Source organism: Porites lutea, chromosome 4 (genome assembly GCF_958299795.1).
Source record: "Porites lutea chromosome 4, jaPorLute2.1, whole genome shotgun sequence".
Lineage (NCBI taxonomy): Eukaryota > Metazoa > Cnidaria > Anthozoa > Scleractinia > Poritidae > Porites > Porites lutea.
In genome coordinates this window covers 36021015-36042049 of record NC_133204.1, presented here as the reverse complement: position 1 = coordinate 36042049, position 21035 = coordinate 36021015, and the positions used below count along the sequence as shown (strand labels likewise).

The 21035-nt window shown below is 37.9% G+C and overlaps 2 protein-coding genes across 2 annotated transcripts; both read right to left on the bottom strand.

The window, feature by feature from the left end:
- Positions 1-4326: 4326 nt before the first annotated feature.
- LOC140935505 (uncharacterized) lies at positions 4327-11074 on the bottom strand. Its single transcript, XM_073385060.1, has 4 exons — positions 10874-11074; positions 7332-7488; positions 6476-6511; positions 4327-4649 (listed from the first exon to the last, which is right to left on the bottom strand). The coding sequence occupies exons 1-4, from the start codon at positions 11045-11047 to the stop codon at positions 4402-4404; spliced, it is 615 nt and encodes a 204-aa protein (XP_073241161.1). The 5' UTR covers positions 11048-11074; the 3' UTR covers positions 4327-4401.
- An 8453-nt stretch (positions 11075-19527) lies between these two features.
- On the bottom strand, positions 19528-20822 carry LOC140934600 (galanin receptor 2a-like). The gene has a single exon (XM_073384198.1). It carries the CDS (start codon positions 20820-20822, stop codon positions 19710-19712), a length of 1113 nt encoding a protein of 370 aa, XP_073240299.1. The 3' UTR covers positions 19528-19709.
- Positions 20823-21035: the final 213 nt, after the last annotated feature.

The following is a 21035-nucleotide window of genomic DNA, read 5'->3' as shown; positions in this document are numbered from 1 at the left end:
CGATCGGTGTGAGGTTTTCTGGATGTTGATTACGTGACCACGAATGCCAAGGTCTCACGAACGTCATCAGTCCGGAATATCCCTAAATTTAAGGACAGGGCCAACTGGTCACGCGACACTTTTCAACCAATGAGAGGGCGCGCTTGTGTTTATCAACAAACAAATCAAAACATCGCCCCAGTGATCAAAAATTTTCAAAACAACGGACGGAGTCGGACAGAATTAAAGATGAGCTTACAGTACTCGTCTAGGTTTCACATTTAATATTTCAAAGAAAACATTTTATGTAAGAGAATAAGAGCATTAATCATTGCAAGGAACGAATCATTGGGGTGTTCTAACTGATTCCGGACCGATCGCGCAGGTCGTGGCTTCACTGGCATGGCTTGCAAGATTTTTGATAGAAGCAAACTAGTCCCGTGAAAAATAGCCTTAGAGAGAGCGTGAAAATTTGTTGAGATCGTACAAAACAGGATTGGTACTACCTATTAACTTCTACAGGACAAGAATCAAAGAATCAGTCATCATAACAAGAATAGAAAGTAGTTCAAATTTATTAATTTTTCTTGTTTGTGTTTTGTGTTGTTTCGTGTTGACTTCACGCATCTGGTGCTTTCTTTGCTTGCTGTAGTACCTGCAATGGTTTAATTTATCCCAGATAATCAGTGCATGTTCAATGAGTAGCGAAATACATCATTTACAATTGAGATTTGCCTTGTTTCTTTTATGGTTTTTTAACGGTGGATGAACATTTGGAGAATGCAACAACATTAAATCTTTCCAGATTAGTGAATTTCAGAAACAAAGCGGTTAGTATCTACGTTGCGCTTATGATCTTCAAATTTCATCCCCGCAAATTCGGCAAAGTGAGGCGAAATGTTGGACGTGAATATCCGTAAGACTAATAAAGTTGTTTTGGCCTTGAAAAGAAAAAAGGCAAAGGCTCGTACTAATGCGAAAAAAAGTAATAACACGGCTCTGTGAGAAACCCGGGAGTGAAAAACGTACGTGTTTTGGACCTCGGAATTCAAAAATTGTCTACCAAAATTCTAGGTTGTCTACCATTCCCACATTCAACATGATAAAAGTTAATCGATAGAACAATCGAGGAAAAATATCTAGAACTTCGTAAAAAATCTGTGAATGGAAAAAATAATAGACACTTGTTCACCAACTTTGAAAACCGACCAAAATCTCGCCTATACATCGCGTTGTTTAAAGGATAAAAGAAGAAATAAGCCACAAAATGAGCAATATATCGCTTCCGATACGCTGTCCACTTAAAAAAATTGTGTATGCCTCATGAAAAGTCTTTAAAATATGCCTGAGAGCCTCGAAACGATGACTGATTCTGTCCGCCTCCGTCTGTTGTTTTGAAAATTTTTGATCACTGGGGCGATGTTTTGTTTTGTTTGTTGATAAACACAAGCGCGCCCTCTCATTGGTTGAAAAGTGTCGCGTGACCAGTTGGCCCTGTCCTTAAATTTAGGGATATTCCGGACTGGTCATAGACTCTTTAGTCCACTTGTTTCTTTGAGTTGTTTACCCTCGATGAAGTCATGCCATCTTTAGCAGTTGAAGAGACGGGCAAAAATTGACTGGTTGGCCAAACGTCTATCCATGATCAACACCACCAAATATTTTTAACAGCAGTCTTCAGCCTTGAATGTCAACTGCATACAAAATAATGAATAGATACAAAATATACTGTAGCTTTTGTAGGTATCAACGATCTTGAAAAGACATTTAGGGTAAAACTGTAGAAGCCTTTACAAGCCAAATGTAAAAAAAGCGATAAGCTAAGGGTGGTTTTACTGAGATGCGTTTTATTTGCAGGTTAGTTCGAAAGAGGCATCTTAGCTCAGTTTCAAGAAAACAAGCTGGCATTTGAAATTAAATTTTCAAATTTGCATTAAGGAACTTTTATGGTTAACCGCTTATTTTTTTACCGTGTTATAATCCTGCATGGAAGCATGGAAAACTGAATTGAGCCAGAAGTGGTTTTCTTCACAAAAAAAGGACAATTTTGTCGCGCCTGCACTAGTTTTCCGAACGCTTTTTTTTTCCTTTTCAGTCTCTTGAGTTTCGTTCTTGCCAACCTGTTCGAATGAAGTCTGCCTCTGTCACTGTTCGTCGATTCAAGCTCACATGAAGCTCTTCGCGTGATTGCCGCACCTTCAGACAGTTATAAAAACGCCGTTGAAACCAAGACAAGTTTCAAGCTGCATGCAGTTTAATTCCGGTCAGATGTTTTGCAATTATAGCTCCCGGCTCAATACAAGAACAAAATACACACATGAACACTTCTTTCAGTTCGTCAGTTTCATTTAAAAGACGCCATTTGGTCTTTAACAAAGGATGTAAGCAGATAAGGAAAACGTATATAGTCATTACACTTAAAAGTGGAAATGATAAGAAGTTTGAAAATTTGCTAGCTCTTGGTCGCTGAGGGTTTATAAAATCGCCACCGAAACCACAAAACCTACCACATAGTTTCTTTTTTCCGTAGGTACGTTTAACTAGTCATTATTTCAAGCTAAGACGAGGAAAATTTCCTGTTCTGAATATATTTATCAAGTTTCCACTCTATAATCTCTCTAAACGCATGTGAAAGGTCTGAAAGGTGCGTGTCTCCCGCAATATCTGCGTACCTATGATCTGTATATCTATTGGTCTATAAAGATTTCTGAAGAGAGTCTCTATAGGACAACTGAGAACGAATTATGCTTCTTCAGATTAAAAACTGAGAGTTACGATGGATCTGTTATGTCCTGCAGATGCCCATAAAACTGAGGATACAAAACGTTGCCTGGAGATGGACCAAAGGAAAGGCTGGCCAAAACCAAATGACGGAGGCCAGCGATGGAGGAACCTCTGTATTGTGTGACGCACATGCCAACTATAAGAAGAGGCACGATTAAGCTACTCGGGACCTTATGTTCCAGTCGACTAGAATAATTTAGCAACAGAACGGGAACGTCAGTCAACAACGGCGCGCGCAAATCAGACAACTGGCTTGACCGATGGTTGAGCGGCAAATTGGGCACTGGAAGTCGATCGAGTTTAGTCCTTTCCGTGCCCCTTCCCGTAGTCAAATGACGTTCCCGTTCTGTTGCTATATCAGCCTTAGAGAGATTAAGAGTCACGTTTACCAAAGGACAGGCAGGCCAAAACCAAATGACGAAGGCCAGCGATGAAGGAACTGGAAGAGATGAATCTCTCTATTGGGTGAAGCACATGCCAACTAAAACACGAGGCAAGATTAAGCTAATCGGGACCTTATGTTCCTGTCGGGACTAAGATAGTAGAGAGATTAAGAGTCACGTTTACGGCAAACGTGAGCTTGTACCACGTGACCAAGTTTTCCCTAAACTTGGACTTTGCTGTTTATTACTTATACTTCACATTAGTTCTGTGTATAAGAATTGTTCTTGACTGTTTCTAGATGCACGTTTTCTATTATGAGAAATCTGACGTTGGCCGTTTGCCGTAAACGTCACTCTGACAAGCCAAATGGTTTTCATATGTCGGGAAAATCCCAGACGATCGGGGCTTTTACTTTTTGCCGACCGTCCCAGATATATCGGATAATCGCCAAATTCTGTCTCTAATTCTACCGATGAATTTGGCCGGAAATGGCAAGTGCGCAAAAAATTGAAATTTGGGTGATGAGGGGACTGGAGCCTAGCAATTTGGTGGATTGGTAATGAGCGAAATCCATCGCCGACGTCCCCGACGGTGCAAATTTGAGTTTTCATTTGTCGGGAATGATCGCCGACCACCCGCGCAGAAATCTGGGACGCGTCGGGAGATAGAAACGCTCCCGATTCTCCAGATTTGTCCCCGTCTATCCCAGCCGATCGGGATATCTAAGATTTCGAGTTTTCATTAGTCGGCATAATCTAGGACAGTCGGGAAACAGTAAAATTTCCGATCGTCTGAGATTTTCCCGACATATGAAAACCAGGCTTAAATAGAGACCTTTAGAATCAGGTTTTTCATGAGAAACCGCAAACTATTGGATTTCAAATTTTATTTTTAGTTTAGTGCCGACATGTTGTTTTTCGTCAAGTCGAAGTGCATCACCTTTATAGCCCAAAACACATAAATAATTCATTGCCTCGAGATCAAGAATCTAACTAGCACATCGCAGGCGGATGTAGAAAGCTACCTCGTGCCTTTAAACGTGAGGATGCACAGTTGTTAGTGGCAAAAAATCCTTGCCTTAAGTCACTTACCGCTGGAAGCCCCTCCTGTCATTCAAGCATGAACTGCAAACGGCAAAAGCGACCGCAAGGCCGGGGTCACGTGACATTCTCAGGTTTGCGGTTTCCCATGAAATACCTGATGTTATAAAGGTCTCTTTTATCTCTTGTAAGTAAGTAACGTTTAAATTGGTGGTTAACTACACAGGTATTTCATATGACTACTTAATAAACTGATCACTTTATGAGCTACATCTTCCACCATTCGGGAATAATGCTTGATTATCTTTGCTTCACAATTTATCTTCTTGCTGGTTAAATCATAACATTTGTTGAGTTTTTCAGCGTCTTGGCAGATCTGGTGATCCTTCATTATTACGGTGACGTAGTATCGGACGCACTGTCGATGAACTGTCACGGCGCACTCTTCAAAAAGATCTTTCTCTGTCAAAGAGAGCATACCAGGTTTTAGTAAAATACTTTGGAGGTGGGTTTAATGTACTGTTTAAAAAAACGAACAGAATGTGCCTCGAGTTTTTAAAGCTTATAATACACGACCTCGAGTTTTTTGAACGGCTTCAAAATCTCTGATACAGATCAACTCATTCTTGCACCAATATTTTGATTTGGGGTTATTTTGGTCTAAAAAATTGGACGCTAAGTTTAGCAGTGTCTTTATCAGATATAAAGATACTCATTAAACATTAATTTCTTTTTTTGTCTTTAAGAGTTATTTAATTAATGAGTTTTTGAATTATGTGTAGGCCTCATGAACTGGAGAGTTAACATCAATTAATAATAATAATAATAATAATAATAATAATATAATAATAATAATAATAAAACATCATAATTAATAATAATTTTATTCAACTTCAAAAATATGTACATAATATACAGAAATATCTGAAGTAAGAATTAAGCACTATATAACATTAAGAATTACGTAAATCATAAAAATGCAATCACTGTGTCAATAACGATTTCCCAAATACATTCCCTGCGGCTCAGATGCGGTCAATACCTCTTGCTGGAAGCCCAGAGTTTTAAATAATAGTAATAATAATAACAATAATAATTATAAAGGAGGCTGAGATCCTAGACATCGCTTTCCCTTGAGATGCACGAGTAAAAGACAATGAACTGGAGAAAATAGAGAAGTACCAATTTCTTCGAGAAGAAATAAGAAAGTTGTGGAAGCTCTAGAAAGAGACGGTAATGTGCCAATTGTGATTGGGGCATTAATAGCTATATCCGATTTGTTTGACAAATACGCGGGGAAGCTTAACGTTACCATCAGACTTGCAGTGATCCAGAAAGCTGCTCTGTTGAGAACAGCTGGACTATTACGGAACGTTTTGGATATTTAGGGACTCAAATGTAACGACTCCTTTGGGACGTTTAGGAACTTGTTGTTGGTTGCTTCCAAGGGTTATTTACCAGGCAATGTAAACCTTTTAAACCTGAGATTCCATAATGTAATAATAATAATAATAATAATAATAATAATAATAATAATAATAATAATAATAATTTTTCTTAGTTACATTAACTTTTTTTAAGCTAAATTAAGTGCTTTTTAATTCGACGGGAATTGTATATAGTGTTTTTGAATGAATAGTTTTTTCTTTTTTTTTTTTAAGCGAATTAATTGTAAATAGGATTTTAATAGTTAGCATTGTTGTTAATAAAATTTCTTCTTATTATTATATTATTTCTTTTAAAAAAAATAATAAAATAATAATAATAATAATAATAATATGATTGTGATAATAATAACGAAAAAATGTAAAACATTTAAGGATAAAGGGCAAGCTTCTAAAACATGAGTTTTCGGAGACGACATGTCACCATTATCAAAATGCAAATGAACAAAGACTATTTTAATAGACATTATTTAAAATAGAAAACTAAGGTTGAAAACCTTACATTAAAATAGAAATTAAATACTGGCGAAACTTTTCACCTTGTTTTAATTGCGTTGCTGTTAATAAATTGTACCTAAAATTGAACTGCGACAAGGCAAAAAATATAATTTTCTACAAGCTTGTTATGACTAGTTACTAGGTTTTTTAACTCGAACCAAACTCAAACTCCCATTCTTCACGTATTTTTAGGCCATAACCTGAATCTGCAAACGCAAACTGCAGTTTTAAATTTGCGGCTTCCCGAGGCTTCGCATGAAAAGTTTTAAGTTAAAGGTCTCTGATAAATATGTGTATAATTATATCTTCGATTAACGAATACTGAAAGCTAGAACATTCTCTTACCGACGTCATCTATGTAGCGATGAGCTTCAGCTACCTCTGTAGAAAAATATGAAAGGAAATAAATCAATTGATGAAAGAGATACCAAAAATAGAATTTACAATTATACGTTTGATATCATGCTGGACAGGTTCTCCTCAAGATATCTAAAATAATGCACTTTTATTGCTAGTTCGCAGCTCGATTTTCACATAATCTACTTTGGCAACAAGGGTGTCGTTTGAGTGGATGAAACTTGATAGACATTAACAGTAAAAACCCCATAAATGTGATTTGTCGAGAATGGTTTAGGTCCTTTAGTCAAATTCTTGTCAGGAAATCTCAACTAATCAGGACAAAGATATAATCTAGTTTTAGTTGTAACTAGTTCAAACTATGGAAATAAGCAAATATTTATGAGGCATTATGAAGCTGTAAACAGAAGCCCCTACTGTAAGACATAAAAAGTCTGATAAAGGAAAACCACACCAAAAAATAAGTGGGTATAGTGACGGATAGTTAATAAACCTGGATTACTCTAAGGGACGGACCATTAGTTATAGCATGAATATTTTTTAGGATTAATTGGCGTGGAAGAATTTTTTTTTCATTTAATTTTCCCTTGCGCGAATTTTTTTTTTGTACTTCGCCCGCATCCCCACCCCCCACCCACCCCATAAGTTTTCTAATGGTCCGTCCCTAAGTAAAAACCACAAACTGATCCTCACTGTGAAGAACTGAGAGATAAGATATTATTTATCTAATCTTAAAATTTAAGTCTTAGAAAGATAACTAAAATGTTTTCTCTTTTATTTCCGTATCCATCTCTGGATCAGTGTAACGTCTTTATTCCGGCCCAGATAGTATACTGAAACATACTTGTATTTCGTACAATGTTCTTTAGACCACCATATTGCATGTTCGGACAGACTTCCAATATCTTATCCATCATAGCCATTTGTAACATCCAATAGCGAAAGTTATCAATCAGTTGTCCATGACAGTCAGTAACACCTGACAGACACGTGACCATCCCCTGAAATAGACACGAAGATTATTAGCGCTTTTTTTTTCTTTTAATGAGGCTACCCCAATAAAATGTTTCTTTTCCCATCGCCCCGTCTCTTGTGATGGTGGGTCGGTCGGTCGGTCGGGCAAGAAAAAAAATAGAATGAACACTTGAAGGGGTCTGGGTCCCAGAGAAGGCCGGGCTGGTATGTAAGAAATCAACTCAAAAACGTGGTCTTTTCGACTATGAAAATGTCTAAACAGCCTTTAAAAAACGTAGTATCGATGTTAATAAAAGACAAGGACATCACATCATACCAATATGTTGTTAATAAAACAAGATCATGTGCTTGTAAATTAAGAACTGAATTAAGACTTGAGGAATCTGGAATTTTTTTTTTTTTTTTTACTGTTCGAAAAAAATGGGTCGGTCGGGGGATGGGAAACCAAACATTTTATTGGGATGGCCTGAGGGAACTAATCTTTTTCAGGTACGTAGGAAAGGGTATAAAATAATACAAAAGCTTGTGACACAGTGAAACCTCGATATAAGGAAGGGCCAAGGGGCTGGCAAAATTTGTTCGTTATTTCAACGTTCTTATTCATATATTTACCCTATAATTACTGGGGTAAAGAAAATTGTTCGTTATACCGACGACTTCGTCATATAGAGGTTCGTTATATCGACGTTCTACTGCATTATAAAAATTGTACCGTTCAGTATAGCTGTTTTGTATCGGAAGTGTTACATAGTCACAGTCTCTCGTTTATTCAGATTTTGATTGTGAAGTTAAAGGTGTGGAAGGTGGGAGAGGGGACTTAAAGTAAATTATTAGTCATTCAAAATATTTCCCCAATTCTGATTGGCTAAAAGCACACGCATAATTCACCATAAACAGTTACTTAAGACCAAATTTGGAAGAATTTTGTGTTTACGGAGGGAATGACGTCAAAAATGCAGCCCGCCACAGGTTAAGGTACTGTTACCGAGAAGACCTGGGGACGAGGTTGAGTTGTTTTGGTTGTGAAAAAAAAAATGGCGGACATTTCACTCGTTTCAAGAGTACGAACTACAGCTGGACTTAGGCGAAATAATAGCTAAAAACAAGGCAAAAACAGCAAGAAGACAACTCCGAGGGCGAAATCTGTTATTTGGAAAATATTTGCAGAGCTGGAGACACCTAAACGTACACTATCGAAGATGAACATCAATGCAGGTAAGCATTTTTTAAACTAGGAATTATTTTGAATGAATAATAAAGCAATTAATGAATTCGGCTTTCGTAGGATATGAAGAATTAAGCAGATCTCGAAGGGTGTTATCCACCTCGGCCTTTGACCTCGGTGGATAACACCCTCCTCGATCTGCTTAATTCTTCATATCCTACTCAGCCTCAATCATTAATTACTAAATAAAATAACAAATGCAGAAATTCAAAAACGTGAGCCTGCCAAAAAAAACCCTAGCCTGTTTCAGGCTCTCAGGTAGTTCAGATAGCTCAGTTGGGAGAGCGCCGATCTGCCGAGCGGGATGTCGCGGCTTCAAACCCCTGCCGGACCAACACTCAAGGTCTTTAAATAACTGAGAAGAAAGTGCAGCCTTTGTAATGACATCTGCAATTGGTAAGACTTTCTAGTCTTCTTGCATAAGGACGAAAAACCGTAGGTCCCGTTTCACAGCACTTTCACTGATTTGTTGTTGTGGGACGTAAAAGACCCCACATCACTATTCGAAAAGAGTAGGGGTCGTACACCCTGGTGGTGTGGCCAACCTTTACGGTTTGTGGGATTGGGTAGGGATGGCACCTCGCATGGGACCTGAGTCCCGTTTGTGCACATTCCCTCTGGGTAGGCCTGTGTCCAGAGAAGCTGGTACATAAATAGTGAGAAAGTGAAAGGCGCGCGAATAGGGGGCAGGGCGAGAAAAAGTTTCCTCCCGTTTCATTTTCACTGTTCGCACTTTCTCAATTTTAAAAACCCTTGCCTTCCCCACTCGCCACATGGGATTGCCCTGCATGCAGTAGCTAACCTAATTTCGACCCACACCGTAGGAGACTTGAATAGGACAATTGCACGATGATGTCAAATTACTACAACTACGGGCATGCAGGATTTCGGTTTTCTTCCGCAAATAAGAACTGTGGATTAAACTTCCGTGGTATTAATAAATATATAAAATAACAAAGCGAGTGAAAGCAAAAACAAAATGAATTCTGTAGTTATCGTCAAATTGCGTCATCGTGAAAATTACTTTTTAGTGCGCAGCTTCAAGTGAAACCCAAGAACGAAGTACAGTTATCTGTAACGAATGATGCTCCCTAGAGAGTTTGAGGCACTTTGAAAGCAAAATGTCAGTTTGTACCACCCTCACAAATTTGTTCTTCTGCTGCATAACACGCTCCATATTTACAATTTTTAAATTTTGCTATTTTGTGTTGAATTTAATTTATCGAACGATATTGTGCTATCATTTTCAAATGTCGTTCATTCGTAATTAATATAATTTATCATTAATGATGATTGGCTAGAATAACAATTCTTACAGAAGCAATATCACCAGATAATGTATTTTTCAATGCACAGCCGTTTTAGCTTAGTATTCTTTTTTTTTTTTGCAAGGCACAAATATATAAAAAATATATATCCAGACAACTTCTAACTCCTTCGGCTATCTCTAAGCAGGCAACGTTCTCCGCACGTCTTTAGATGGACTCTTCCCTAAAAGGATCATCCACAGTAGGTGACTCTATATTCAGGCAGACGCCTTTCAAAGACCAAGCAGTGCTTGTCTCAGAGAGAACTGAGCGTACTGGATAGGGACAAAGGCTAGTACCTTAGCCACATTCAGGACACCTACCTGAGTCGGACTTAAACATATATCATTATATGGTCTCAAAAGTGCGCGCGCTCTGATTGGCTGTTTTCTTGTAATGACCGGGCATATACAATCGTGTTTTTAATGAACATCCACGTTATGGTCGATTGACAGCTGTCAAATAGGGTATCAACTAACTAGTGTCACCTGACTGTATCGTGGGCTCAAGTGTACATTGTAGAACTCACTGAGATGATGTGCTTTTTTATTTATTTATTTATTTTTTTTAAGTTAGCCAGTTGTTGGTAGGCTCAGGCCCATACTGAAAGGCCATATAATAAATAACTTATTAACCTCGTCCGTTCGGTCATTACAGGGAAATCTCGGCCTCGGTCTGAGATATCCTTGTAACGACCTCGCTGTCGGTTGATAAGTGGTATTTTTAACTCTCTCTCTTCCCTTCCAGTGTTGTTTTGTGATGTTTTTTGGTCGGTTGACGTGGAGAGGGTGAAAAGAGTCTAACACAGCATTTTTACGGTCTTAATCTGATTGGCCCCAGATATATTTCACGCGTTGTTTTTATCTCTTTACTGCATACCTGAAGTCTACTGCAATGACTTTCTTTACCATTGGACGTAGCGCCCAGAGCTTCCTTGTAACCCGCTTTGCAACGTCTAAGCAATGTAATCTCACACTGATTAGCAGTAGAAGCTGGTAAGAAAAAGACTGTTGCAATAAAGGACAAGCTTAACGTCGGTAACCACCAAGTCATGCTTTAAAGTTTGTAATTTGCAACCAAGGAAGCCTAAAAAGAAAAATTCAAAAAGGAATGTTGATTAGCCCTATCATGACAAGAATAAGCGTATTACAATATGAAACATAAACAAAAATTTAGGCGGTTACATACATACACTGTTTACAGGTAGCCATGATACGAGACCTAAAGGAGGATCATGACGTTATCCCTACATTAAGATCTCTCCTTACCCCATAGCCCACTGACCTCGCCCAGGAAAAGTTGGCCACACGACCGGGGTCCCCTACTCTTTTCTAACAGTGGTATGGGCTCTTTTATGTCCTACAAGAATCAGGTAAGTGAAAGTGCTGGGAGACGGGACCTACGCTTTTTCGTTCTTATCCGAGAAGACTCGAAAATCTAACCGTTGCAAATGTCATTACAAAGGCAACACTTTCTCCTTGGTTATTTTAAGACCCTGAATGTTGGTCCAGCCGAGGTTTGCACCCGTGCGACCTCTCTCGCTCAGCAGAACGGCGCTCGGTGATTGGAAAGAACGGAATTCATCCTTGATAAATTAATAGATCATTTTCACTCACGTGGTCAGCAGCTATGTACTGTTTTAGGATCATTGTACCCTTCTGGGAAACTGCCCACCTATCCCTTCCCTGAGCAAACATTAACACTTACTTCTCACCTAGGGCAACATTTTCAGTTCAATTCCCACAGGATTTTTTTGTTACATCAATAGAGCTGCCGCTTTATCGGTTTTACACCAACATGGCCACTATGCACGTGGCATCATGTGAAAGGATGTTTTACTTCGAAATGTACACAGGTGGAAACATCCTAACAAAAGCCTCGTGTTCGTTACAGTCACAACTCAAAGATAATTACAGACATGATCTTAAGTACTAGTACTGTTTCTGGTAGAGTGAACTAAACAACAGGTTCCAGCGACGGTTATTGGACTAGAACATTAACTGGCCACCAGGAAAACTAAACCACTGAAGAGATCGCTACGTTGGATTTTCTGATTTAACAACAGGAAAAACAAATAAACAAAATGAAACTTAATTATCGTATTTTCTATGGGATGTTATTCATTCATGTATTCATGTATTTTCATTGGGATGTTATTGAAGACTGGTTGCAAGTATAAATCGCAAGCAATATATGTTTATAAGGCAATTAACATTTATTAGGTTAAAAGTGAGATTTGGGCAACATGGATGATTGAAAAAAAAAATTGAATTTATTAGGTTTACGCAAAATCCATCTTATGAGTTTGCCTACAGCTTACAATTAGTAGCCCTCACGATCATTTTTTATATTTTAACAGTATTTGAAATTTTTTGATAAAATATCTTTCATGAGAAACGTGATCCTGTCACAAAGCTGCTGTGTTCCATATTTATTTTGAGGCTTTTATATTGACTGAAGTGCGTTTCGACAAAGGATTTCTGTCAAATTTCGTCAATATTTAACTGAAGATTTTAATATATGATCCATTATTTGCATTGCTTATGATGATTTTTACATAGGTAAAACTAAGCGACGGCTCCATGATGGGAAGACTCAACACTTCAAGTCCATAACAAAATGAGATCAATCTTCAGCTATTGCTGACCATGTCACTGCAACCGGACATAACATTAAATGGGATCACTTTGAAATCTTAGCATCTGGAAAAACAGAAAATTGTAAGATAAAGGAAACATCAGTTGTTCATACAAGACCTTAAGCCAGATTTTAATGTCAACATCAGCAACGAAAAGCTGATGCTTTTTAGTTGTCGCTTAATTCTTAATCTCATTTCCAAACCCCCTGTAATTTTTGTCCCTTGACATTTTCTTTCAACGGTCACTTAAGATCACTTTTGACAATGTACGTTGAATAGCATACGAAACGTCAAGTTTATAAAATGCAAAAACTCACAATTTTTATCGCCGCTGTTTGTGTTTTATTTTTGATCAAAGAACAAAAGTCTTTAAGTGTTCTCGTATTGCACTCTAAGTACGCATGCTCAGCACTTAAACGCGCGCTGATGTCACGTGATATGAAAATCGACGAAAACAATCAATTTCTACTGACAACTTCCGGGCATTTTCCTCAGATGGTCTGCGCACTATTTCCTTTAAAAGCTTATTAGCTTCATATCTCCTCGTGATAAAGATATGTTAACATGCACAGTAGAGAGATAAAGCAATTCTCTTCAACCACCTTAAAGAATGATGAATTTTTAGGTGTTACACTTATTTAGTTCATTTTACAATTATTGTTATTTTGCTGTAAATAACAGAATTGCGATCTGCACATTCGCCTTTTTCCTTTTTCAAACCTGCTCGTTTAATTCAATCTGCAATGCATCAGAGCCACGGCAACGAAGTGCTACTAGGAATTTATTGAACATCTCGACTCCAAATAACAATATACACTGGTTAGATTAAGACCATACATGATTTCAAATCCATCGGTATTTATCAATGTGTTATCGACGCAATTCGTTCGTTCGTAGCGACCGAAATTCCTAACCAGTTAATTGAAAGCATTTCTGTAATCAATAGCATCAAGTACACTAACTTTTGTTCCGAGGCGTACGTTTTTCTGTACCCTTCTAGTGCTCTTAACAAAAGCCTACTGCAGGTTTTTTTACGGCAGCTAGTCCCTGATAAAATGCATGGTCTTTCGACAAAATACTTCTTCTCCAAAAATCTTAAGGATTTTTCCAGACGTTACTTTTTCAGTCGACGCTTGGCAACGACAGAAGTCAAGTACACTACACAGAAGGCAAAATATACTTTTGTGAAAGTTTTCTGTTATGAACACAATAGCTGCGTACATTTTTTCTTTTCAAAACTGTTCATTTCTGGGATAACAGAGTTCAAAATGTCTTGGTAAACAAACACAGGGACGTCTATTGAGTGAGCCGAGGACAGTTTTCTGAAGGACCATTTATTTTCAACCTTTCTATGGAATCAAAGAAGCTTGATCTGTTCTCTCAAGACGACGTTAAAAATGCAGGTGGATGGTGAAGTCAGTGTTGTTCAAACTATAGTAAGCAAGTATAGTAAGTCGTGAAAACATTATACATTTCTTTCTTGGTCTACAATATACAGATTAAGTTTGAAGGAGTTTCCTAAAGACATCTAAGTTAAGGATTCAGCAACAAGTAAAGAAAATGTAAGCCGACTAATGTCTACTATGAATTGAGTCTTGGCGAACGATATAGGCATGACGCAATCTTGAGTTTAATTAAAAGATGGAAAATTCTCAGCTGCGTCGCTTTAACATAAATTTTAGAAGAGGAATTCAAACAATCCTTTCGCTCTAAAGTAGATGGTGAGCTTTATGCTGCTAGAACATTTAGGTCTGTCACCAAGAGAGTATTAGGTCTGTACCTTATTTTCTTTCATTTAGGAGTTAAACTGAAAGCAAAAGGTTGTCTGGTGTATTTACAGTCCAGGGGTCAATTTAACTAGATTTTTACAAGTGTAATTTACAAGTGTAGCCGTTGTTTTAGAGTCTGAAAAGAACAGCTACACGTACTTGTAAATAACACTTGTACAAGTTTTATTAAATTGACCCCAAGGGCCCGTTTCTCGAAAGGCGCGGAAACTGTTCGAGCCCTAAGACAAACTTTAAAATCCAAACCTGTTGAATAGGTAGCACAGTTGCTAGCCCACAAATCAGAGCGAATCAGCTTTGCTTTGTTAAATGATAGTTTCATCGCATTATTTTCAAAATTATTGAAACTTTGATCTTGAATGCATTAAAAAAAAAAAAAGCACACACAAAACAGCTTTCCGGGCGCGAAAACTTACAGGAACTTTCAAGAAACGGGCCAGATCTGATATAGTACCCCGACAGAGAAGTATCTACATCAGTGGTAGCCTGAGTACTAGCCGGAGTGTATAGAGCAAGCGAGTGCTTCCAGGAATTACCCGAAGATGGATTTTTGCCTGATACGTGTACTTTGGGAAGGCCCATGGGAAAAGCAGTTAAAGAAGTGTCCCAAAAGTTTCTTACTTTCAAGTCATGAGGCACAGATCACTTGATCGCATGATTTTCAGACGGAAAAATTAAGGATGTAAGGATGAGAAGCTTTTCATCTGATTTCCCGAGACACTCATTAACCATGTATTTTAATTTCATCGTATTTGTTTATAAATTATTAATGACTTTCAGAGCAAAGTTGAAAACCCAGTTTCACAGCCTGGTTTCCCAACAGACGTTAAGTGGAATGTTAAAATACGACCGTAAAAAAAGGTCATCCTTTCATTCAGTAGTGCTTTTAATTAACTGAACTCAACAAAAGCCGCATGAAAGAATCCTTATTCTCTGCAATAGACTGAAATTTAGTAATTTCATTAGTTGATCTGATAATGGTTCTAATGAATATCGTCAGATGGTGCTTCTTTGGCCAAGAATTTCAGCCTCGATCAGCCCGTAGGGTCTCATCCGTTGTACATCTCGATTTTGTAATTGTTTCCTTTTTTGGTCACACGATTATTTCTCAGTATGAATAAGATAAATAATATTTGAAAAATAGTTTTAATTTTTACAAACATTTGGCATGGCACTGGAATCTCTAGTAGCTTCTAGTCGATTTCTTGAATCTCTTAGAGAAGAAGCCTGGAAATCATCGTTCAGATTATCGAGAAGTTCGCTGAGGAATTGGGCGGGTAAAAAAAAGCTTTCTTTTACGTAGAACTGCTGGGCTTTTTTAGAAACTGGGGACTCGAAAAATCGAGATTTTTCAGCTGTATTTTATCCAGAATTTAAAGCAGTTATTTCTCTTACCTGGTGCCGACTCCGCTTTGTTCTCCGTTGTATTTTCCTTTGCCGCCAATAATAACTTCTTCCCGGAAAATCTTTCAAAAATATATACCTTTTAACGTGTTAATGAAACGGAAGTGAAATAACCGAAATTAAAGACAAGGTTCAAGGATTGAATGATTGAAAACCTTCGCTCTTTTTGTAATAATAAACTTATTCACACAGGACAGTGTCCACAATTCCTCGATCTCCGACTGTTGTTTGAAAAGCATTCTAAAAGCGGCCGCTTTCCAATATGATATGGAAAGACAATCGTTTTTCAAATTCGTGTTAATATTCAATTTGTTTCGTATTTGCTCTTTATAACTTAGCATTGTTACCCACGAGTTTTAATAAGCTTACGGGCTTGTCTAAACACAGATGATAACATATGTTTAAAAGTGATTTCAGGCCGCTACGGTTACTTGTACAGTCACTCTTTTAAAGACAGTTGTCGTCGGATTTACTGTCCATAAAGTCAAAGATGAAAGTAAGGCGGGGAACACTTTGAAAAAAGAATCACGTTCCTCGTAGCTTTCCTATCTTTATTTTGTTTTTGTTTTTTTAATACAAATATCAGAGAAAGACTATTTAAAGTCCGTATAAACTCAATTCATGTAGTGCCGGTGCATTAACCATTCATATTTACTTTTGGGAAGAAGCATAAATTTACATAGAATGTGAATTACATTTATTTACTTTTGGTCTACTCATTGATCCAAAAATGAAAATGATAGTCCACAAAAGTTCCTTACTTCCGCTGAGATTAATTCTGTAGTTCTTAAATTAAAACTTTGAAGTGTACAGCGCACATGAATTAAGATTTAGAGATAAAGTTTACAACTGAATGACAGTTGCTCGGTTTAGGTACGAATTTCCCCTAAATTCAGCAACGTAACGTTGAAGAAATTTCCAAAAATAATAATGATTAAAACATACTTTCAAAGACAGTAACCCAAGTAGTTTTTGTTTTATTTTGTCATAAAGAGAAACCTGATCGAGATAAGAAAAGGAAGATATTAAATAAATGCACATTTATCTCATGTAAGAAATCATATTCAAAAGAGCTCGATCACCATACCACAATGACACCTAACAAGTTAGCTTACTGATCCGTTATGGTGATTGTTTCCTTCCTCTATTCGTCCATTCCTTAGAAAACAACTGCAACAACTATTAAAACGGTAGACTTACCTGCTATCTAAGGTATTCTGTAAGTATAAGTTCACCCAATGAAAGGGTTGCGTACGTCTCTACTGAGGCTGTGGGCATCGTATGACACTAGGGAAAAAGGGAAGATATGTGCAAGGGAAGATGTGGTGACTTATAACAAGTAATGAAGGAGGCTGAGTATATTATGAAGAATTATGGAGATCGAGGAGGCTGTTATCCGTCGAGGCCGTATTATTATTAGCACTTGGATATCCAAACGTCACACAGGGGGGTCTTACATGAATATCTTCCATGCATAGATGACGGTCCGGTCGACTGTTTAGGTTAAACGTGCGATCATGTTTATAACTTTTGTCTATTCCTCGACGAGGAAAAAATTAATCCATTATTTACCACAGCAGAAATGGAATGTTCTCCTGTTTGTATTTCGCCGGACTAAGATTTATTCTGATTTTACGGCAGCCTGATTCTATGAGTGAATATTCGATTATAGAAATTGGTAGGAGGACTATATTAGCTTTAAACTTTTCTTTGCTCTTTATTTCATCTTAAATAATTGTCCTCTCGATTCCCTTTATCCCATTTTCTATACAAGTTCAATTGAGTTTCCTCTTCACGACACCTGAGAGAATCGTACGTCTTCCAGTTCCAAAGCCAGTATTTACATGCTTTCAGAAGGAAACTACTGATATATTTCTCATAGTTGTTTGCATTTATGTACAACCTGAAGATGGCATTCTTTATACACATATATCTATTTACATATTACGCCAGTTTACCGTTAAGGAGCTACTTTTACCATTAGAATTCAATTAAACATAGGATGTGTGCAGTTCGAGAAATTGATATAGATGCATAGGTCAACATCATGATAGCACAATCTACTATTTTTCAGAATTTGTATTTTCTTTCCATCGAAATGATAAATAATCATTATAAAGAAGACACGTCTATTCAACAACCAAACATAGACATAGGGTACACCGTGCGGTGAGTAGATCTGCCATTAACGATACCATAACGTACAGGCAAAAAAACCTTCACAGAAAATTAAGTCAACCTACTAAAGCTCAAATGTTTTGGATGACTAATCACATATGAGATGGGTTGAAATTTTCAAAGAGAAATATGTATGCGATAAAAGATTTCTGAACTCTTTCTGGGTTTTGCACTCGAGTAAATCAGTTTTTCAATTAGCGGAGTTTTTAGGGTCGCATACAACTGAACGATGTTAATAGTCTTAATATATGTACGATTATTGCCTATAAGTAATAATATATGTTATCTTTAATTATCTGTTTATACTCTTATGTTCCCAGGGTTTATTGAATAATAACGTTTTATCTTGTAGAGTACTTTCTAAACTAAGGCCTACGCCAAACGTCAAACTTTTCATGAGACGAACCAAACTTAGTGAGTTAAGTTCTTAAAAAGTTCGACGTCTGGCTCAGTTATGTTCGTCTGAATGAGTTTGGATTGTCCAACACGTTCCAATCTATCTGTGTACTTCGGACGGATAGAACGTCTGAAGATCGTCTTCGGGACAAAAGTCGATCTTCACATGTGACTATTTTTAAACTAATAAACTAAAAATTTGTATGATAATGTATATTTAGCCTTGTTCGGGAGAAAGTTAATTACTCAGTTGATTGGTTCATCGCATCCTAAGTTTGACGTTTGACCCAACAGACTTAGGTTCGTCTTATGAAAAGTTCAACGTTTGCTCCAAGCCTAAGAAGATTTAACTTGAGTGTTTACTTCTTCGGCTCGTTTTCATTTAAATCAACGTTAGTATTTCCTTAGTATGTTGTCTTTAAACACTCCGTTTACTTGAGGGAATTTTCAAGAAGTGATATAATAGTGAAAACTTCGTCTTAATATTTGACCTCGCTTTACTGCCTCGTAGTTTTACAAAACAATGCATACGTTAACAAAATCTGTATAACAGCTAGAGACTTGACTCATGAAGCAATATTATATTAATGTCCCGTTCACACTCAACTGGAAAATATTCACTTACACCGGGCTTAATATGAAGAAAAAGTGGCTTTTACAAATGGATGAAGTAACCTTTAACTGTGGTATACTTTCCGCGCTTTTGTCAAGTTTGCAGAAGAAAAAATTCAGTAAGAAGCTCAGTGTTATCAAGAGAACAATTCTAAACTGTACTTAACTAAATGGCGTTTGATCGTGTTATCGGCTTTGGCCTGCAAGGGGAAGTTAATACTTAAAGATACATTTAAACCTTGGAGGTCTTTGTGGATCTGACCCACAGGATCCAACGTAGCCACCTAGTATGTCCCCCTGTGGGCTAGCTCGGGACGTTTCGAGAGAAAGACTCTCGAGAAACTTCCCAGAGGACAGTCCTTGATATTGTCCTTGATAAGGTTCTTCAATCCCGTCATCCCGACCCCAAGTTTCGCTCAATCCCGTAATCCCGAGGGATATTCTTAGCATCCCGCATCCTGCGATTGTTTTCCATTGCTTTAAAATCCCGTGTCCAAGCTTTCAAATAAGGCAAATCCCGGATCCCGAAAAACTTATTGGAGACATTTCCAGAGGTAGGGAGCGAGCAGAAGCGGCTTGATTCGCCGACTAGACTATCAGGCATCAGTGGTATAAATATGTTAATGTTTGCATCTATTTACAACGTGTCCATATCAATCCCCCGGCATTCCTCAAACCATGTATCGCTTCTAGTTGCATTTTAAAATCGGGTTTCGTACGTCACTTCGTCAGATTCGCTGGTTTTTTTGGACAAGTCACGAAAGAATCCCTTTATACCTCTACGGGATGGGTCACGTTCCAGAGTAGAGAATCCAGACCACTCATTGGTCCTCTTTGTAACACTGTCGACTGCTGGTTGTTTGAGGCAGCTGGCGAGTAGGCGTTTAAGTCCTTTGCGATAGCTTTCGTTAAAAACGAGATAAATGCATGGATTAATGGCGCCATTGACGTGAGAAGGTACAAAGAGTGACCACACAAGAAACAGGGGCCAGCACTCTAACTTGTTGTAGGCGAATGCTATCATAAAAAGAGCGATGTAGTTTGGAATCCAACAAAATGCAAAAAGAAAAACGACGGAGACAAGCATCTTGATCACAGCCACATTTTGCGCCTGTACTCTGACCTGTGACATATTCTCGACAAAGACTTGTCGCTTCTTTAAAACGAGAATGGTCAAGAAGTACATTACAGCCATCAACAGGAGAGGCACGACGTAGAAAAAAGTAAATTTAGCTCCCACCTCAATCTTGTAGTACCTAAGATTAGTTTCCAGATCGTCGGACCACCGGCCAAAGCATTTGTAGCCTTTGTTCCCTCCACGTACTCTGTATTTAATAAAAACCGTACACAGCGGTGCTGCAGCAAGCAGCCACAACAACAGGACAACCAACTTGACGTTCCGTTTAGAAAGGGGTTTTCTAAAAACGTGGGCCATGGCCAGATACCTGTCCGCAGAAAGGGCAATCAGAGTAAAAACGGACGCAGTAAGAGAGACCATATTGAAAAAATGAACAAGCTTGCACGTGATGTCGCCTACCAATCCTCCAAACCATCGGTCTCCGCTATACATTACCAAAACCGAAATTGGCACAGAGACGAGGGCGTCAAAAATATCAGCGACGGCCAGGGATATGATAAAGAAATTGAATGGCACTTTACGAATTCTCTTCCTTGTTTTAGCGATAGTAATTATGGCACAATTTCCAAGGAGGGCGATGATCGCTATGACGGCATAAACAGCGGTCAAAACGATTTTTGTGGCGATACTTGGAGAACTAAGGGAACAACGGAGCATCACTGTTGAGTTGTTCATCTCTGCAAAAGAATTAACACAAAAATATTCGCTTTTGACTATAATTATAGATACAGTACAAAATAGTACAAGACCTTCAATTATTGGTTTGTCCAAGAGTAGGCTTTTTCATAAGCAATGACATCTTCAATATAAATGTTTACATTAAAGGTGATGTTACATGAGACGATTCGCAACGACGATTTTTAGCGGAACACAGAGTTGCAACATTCG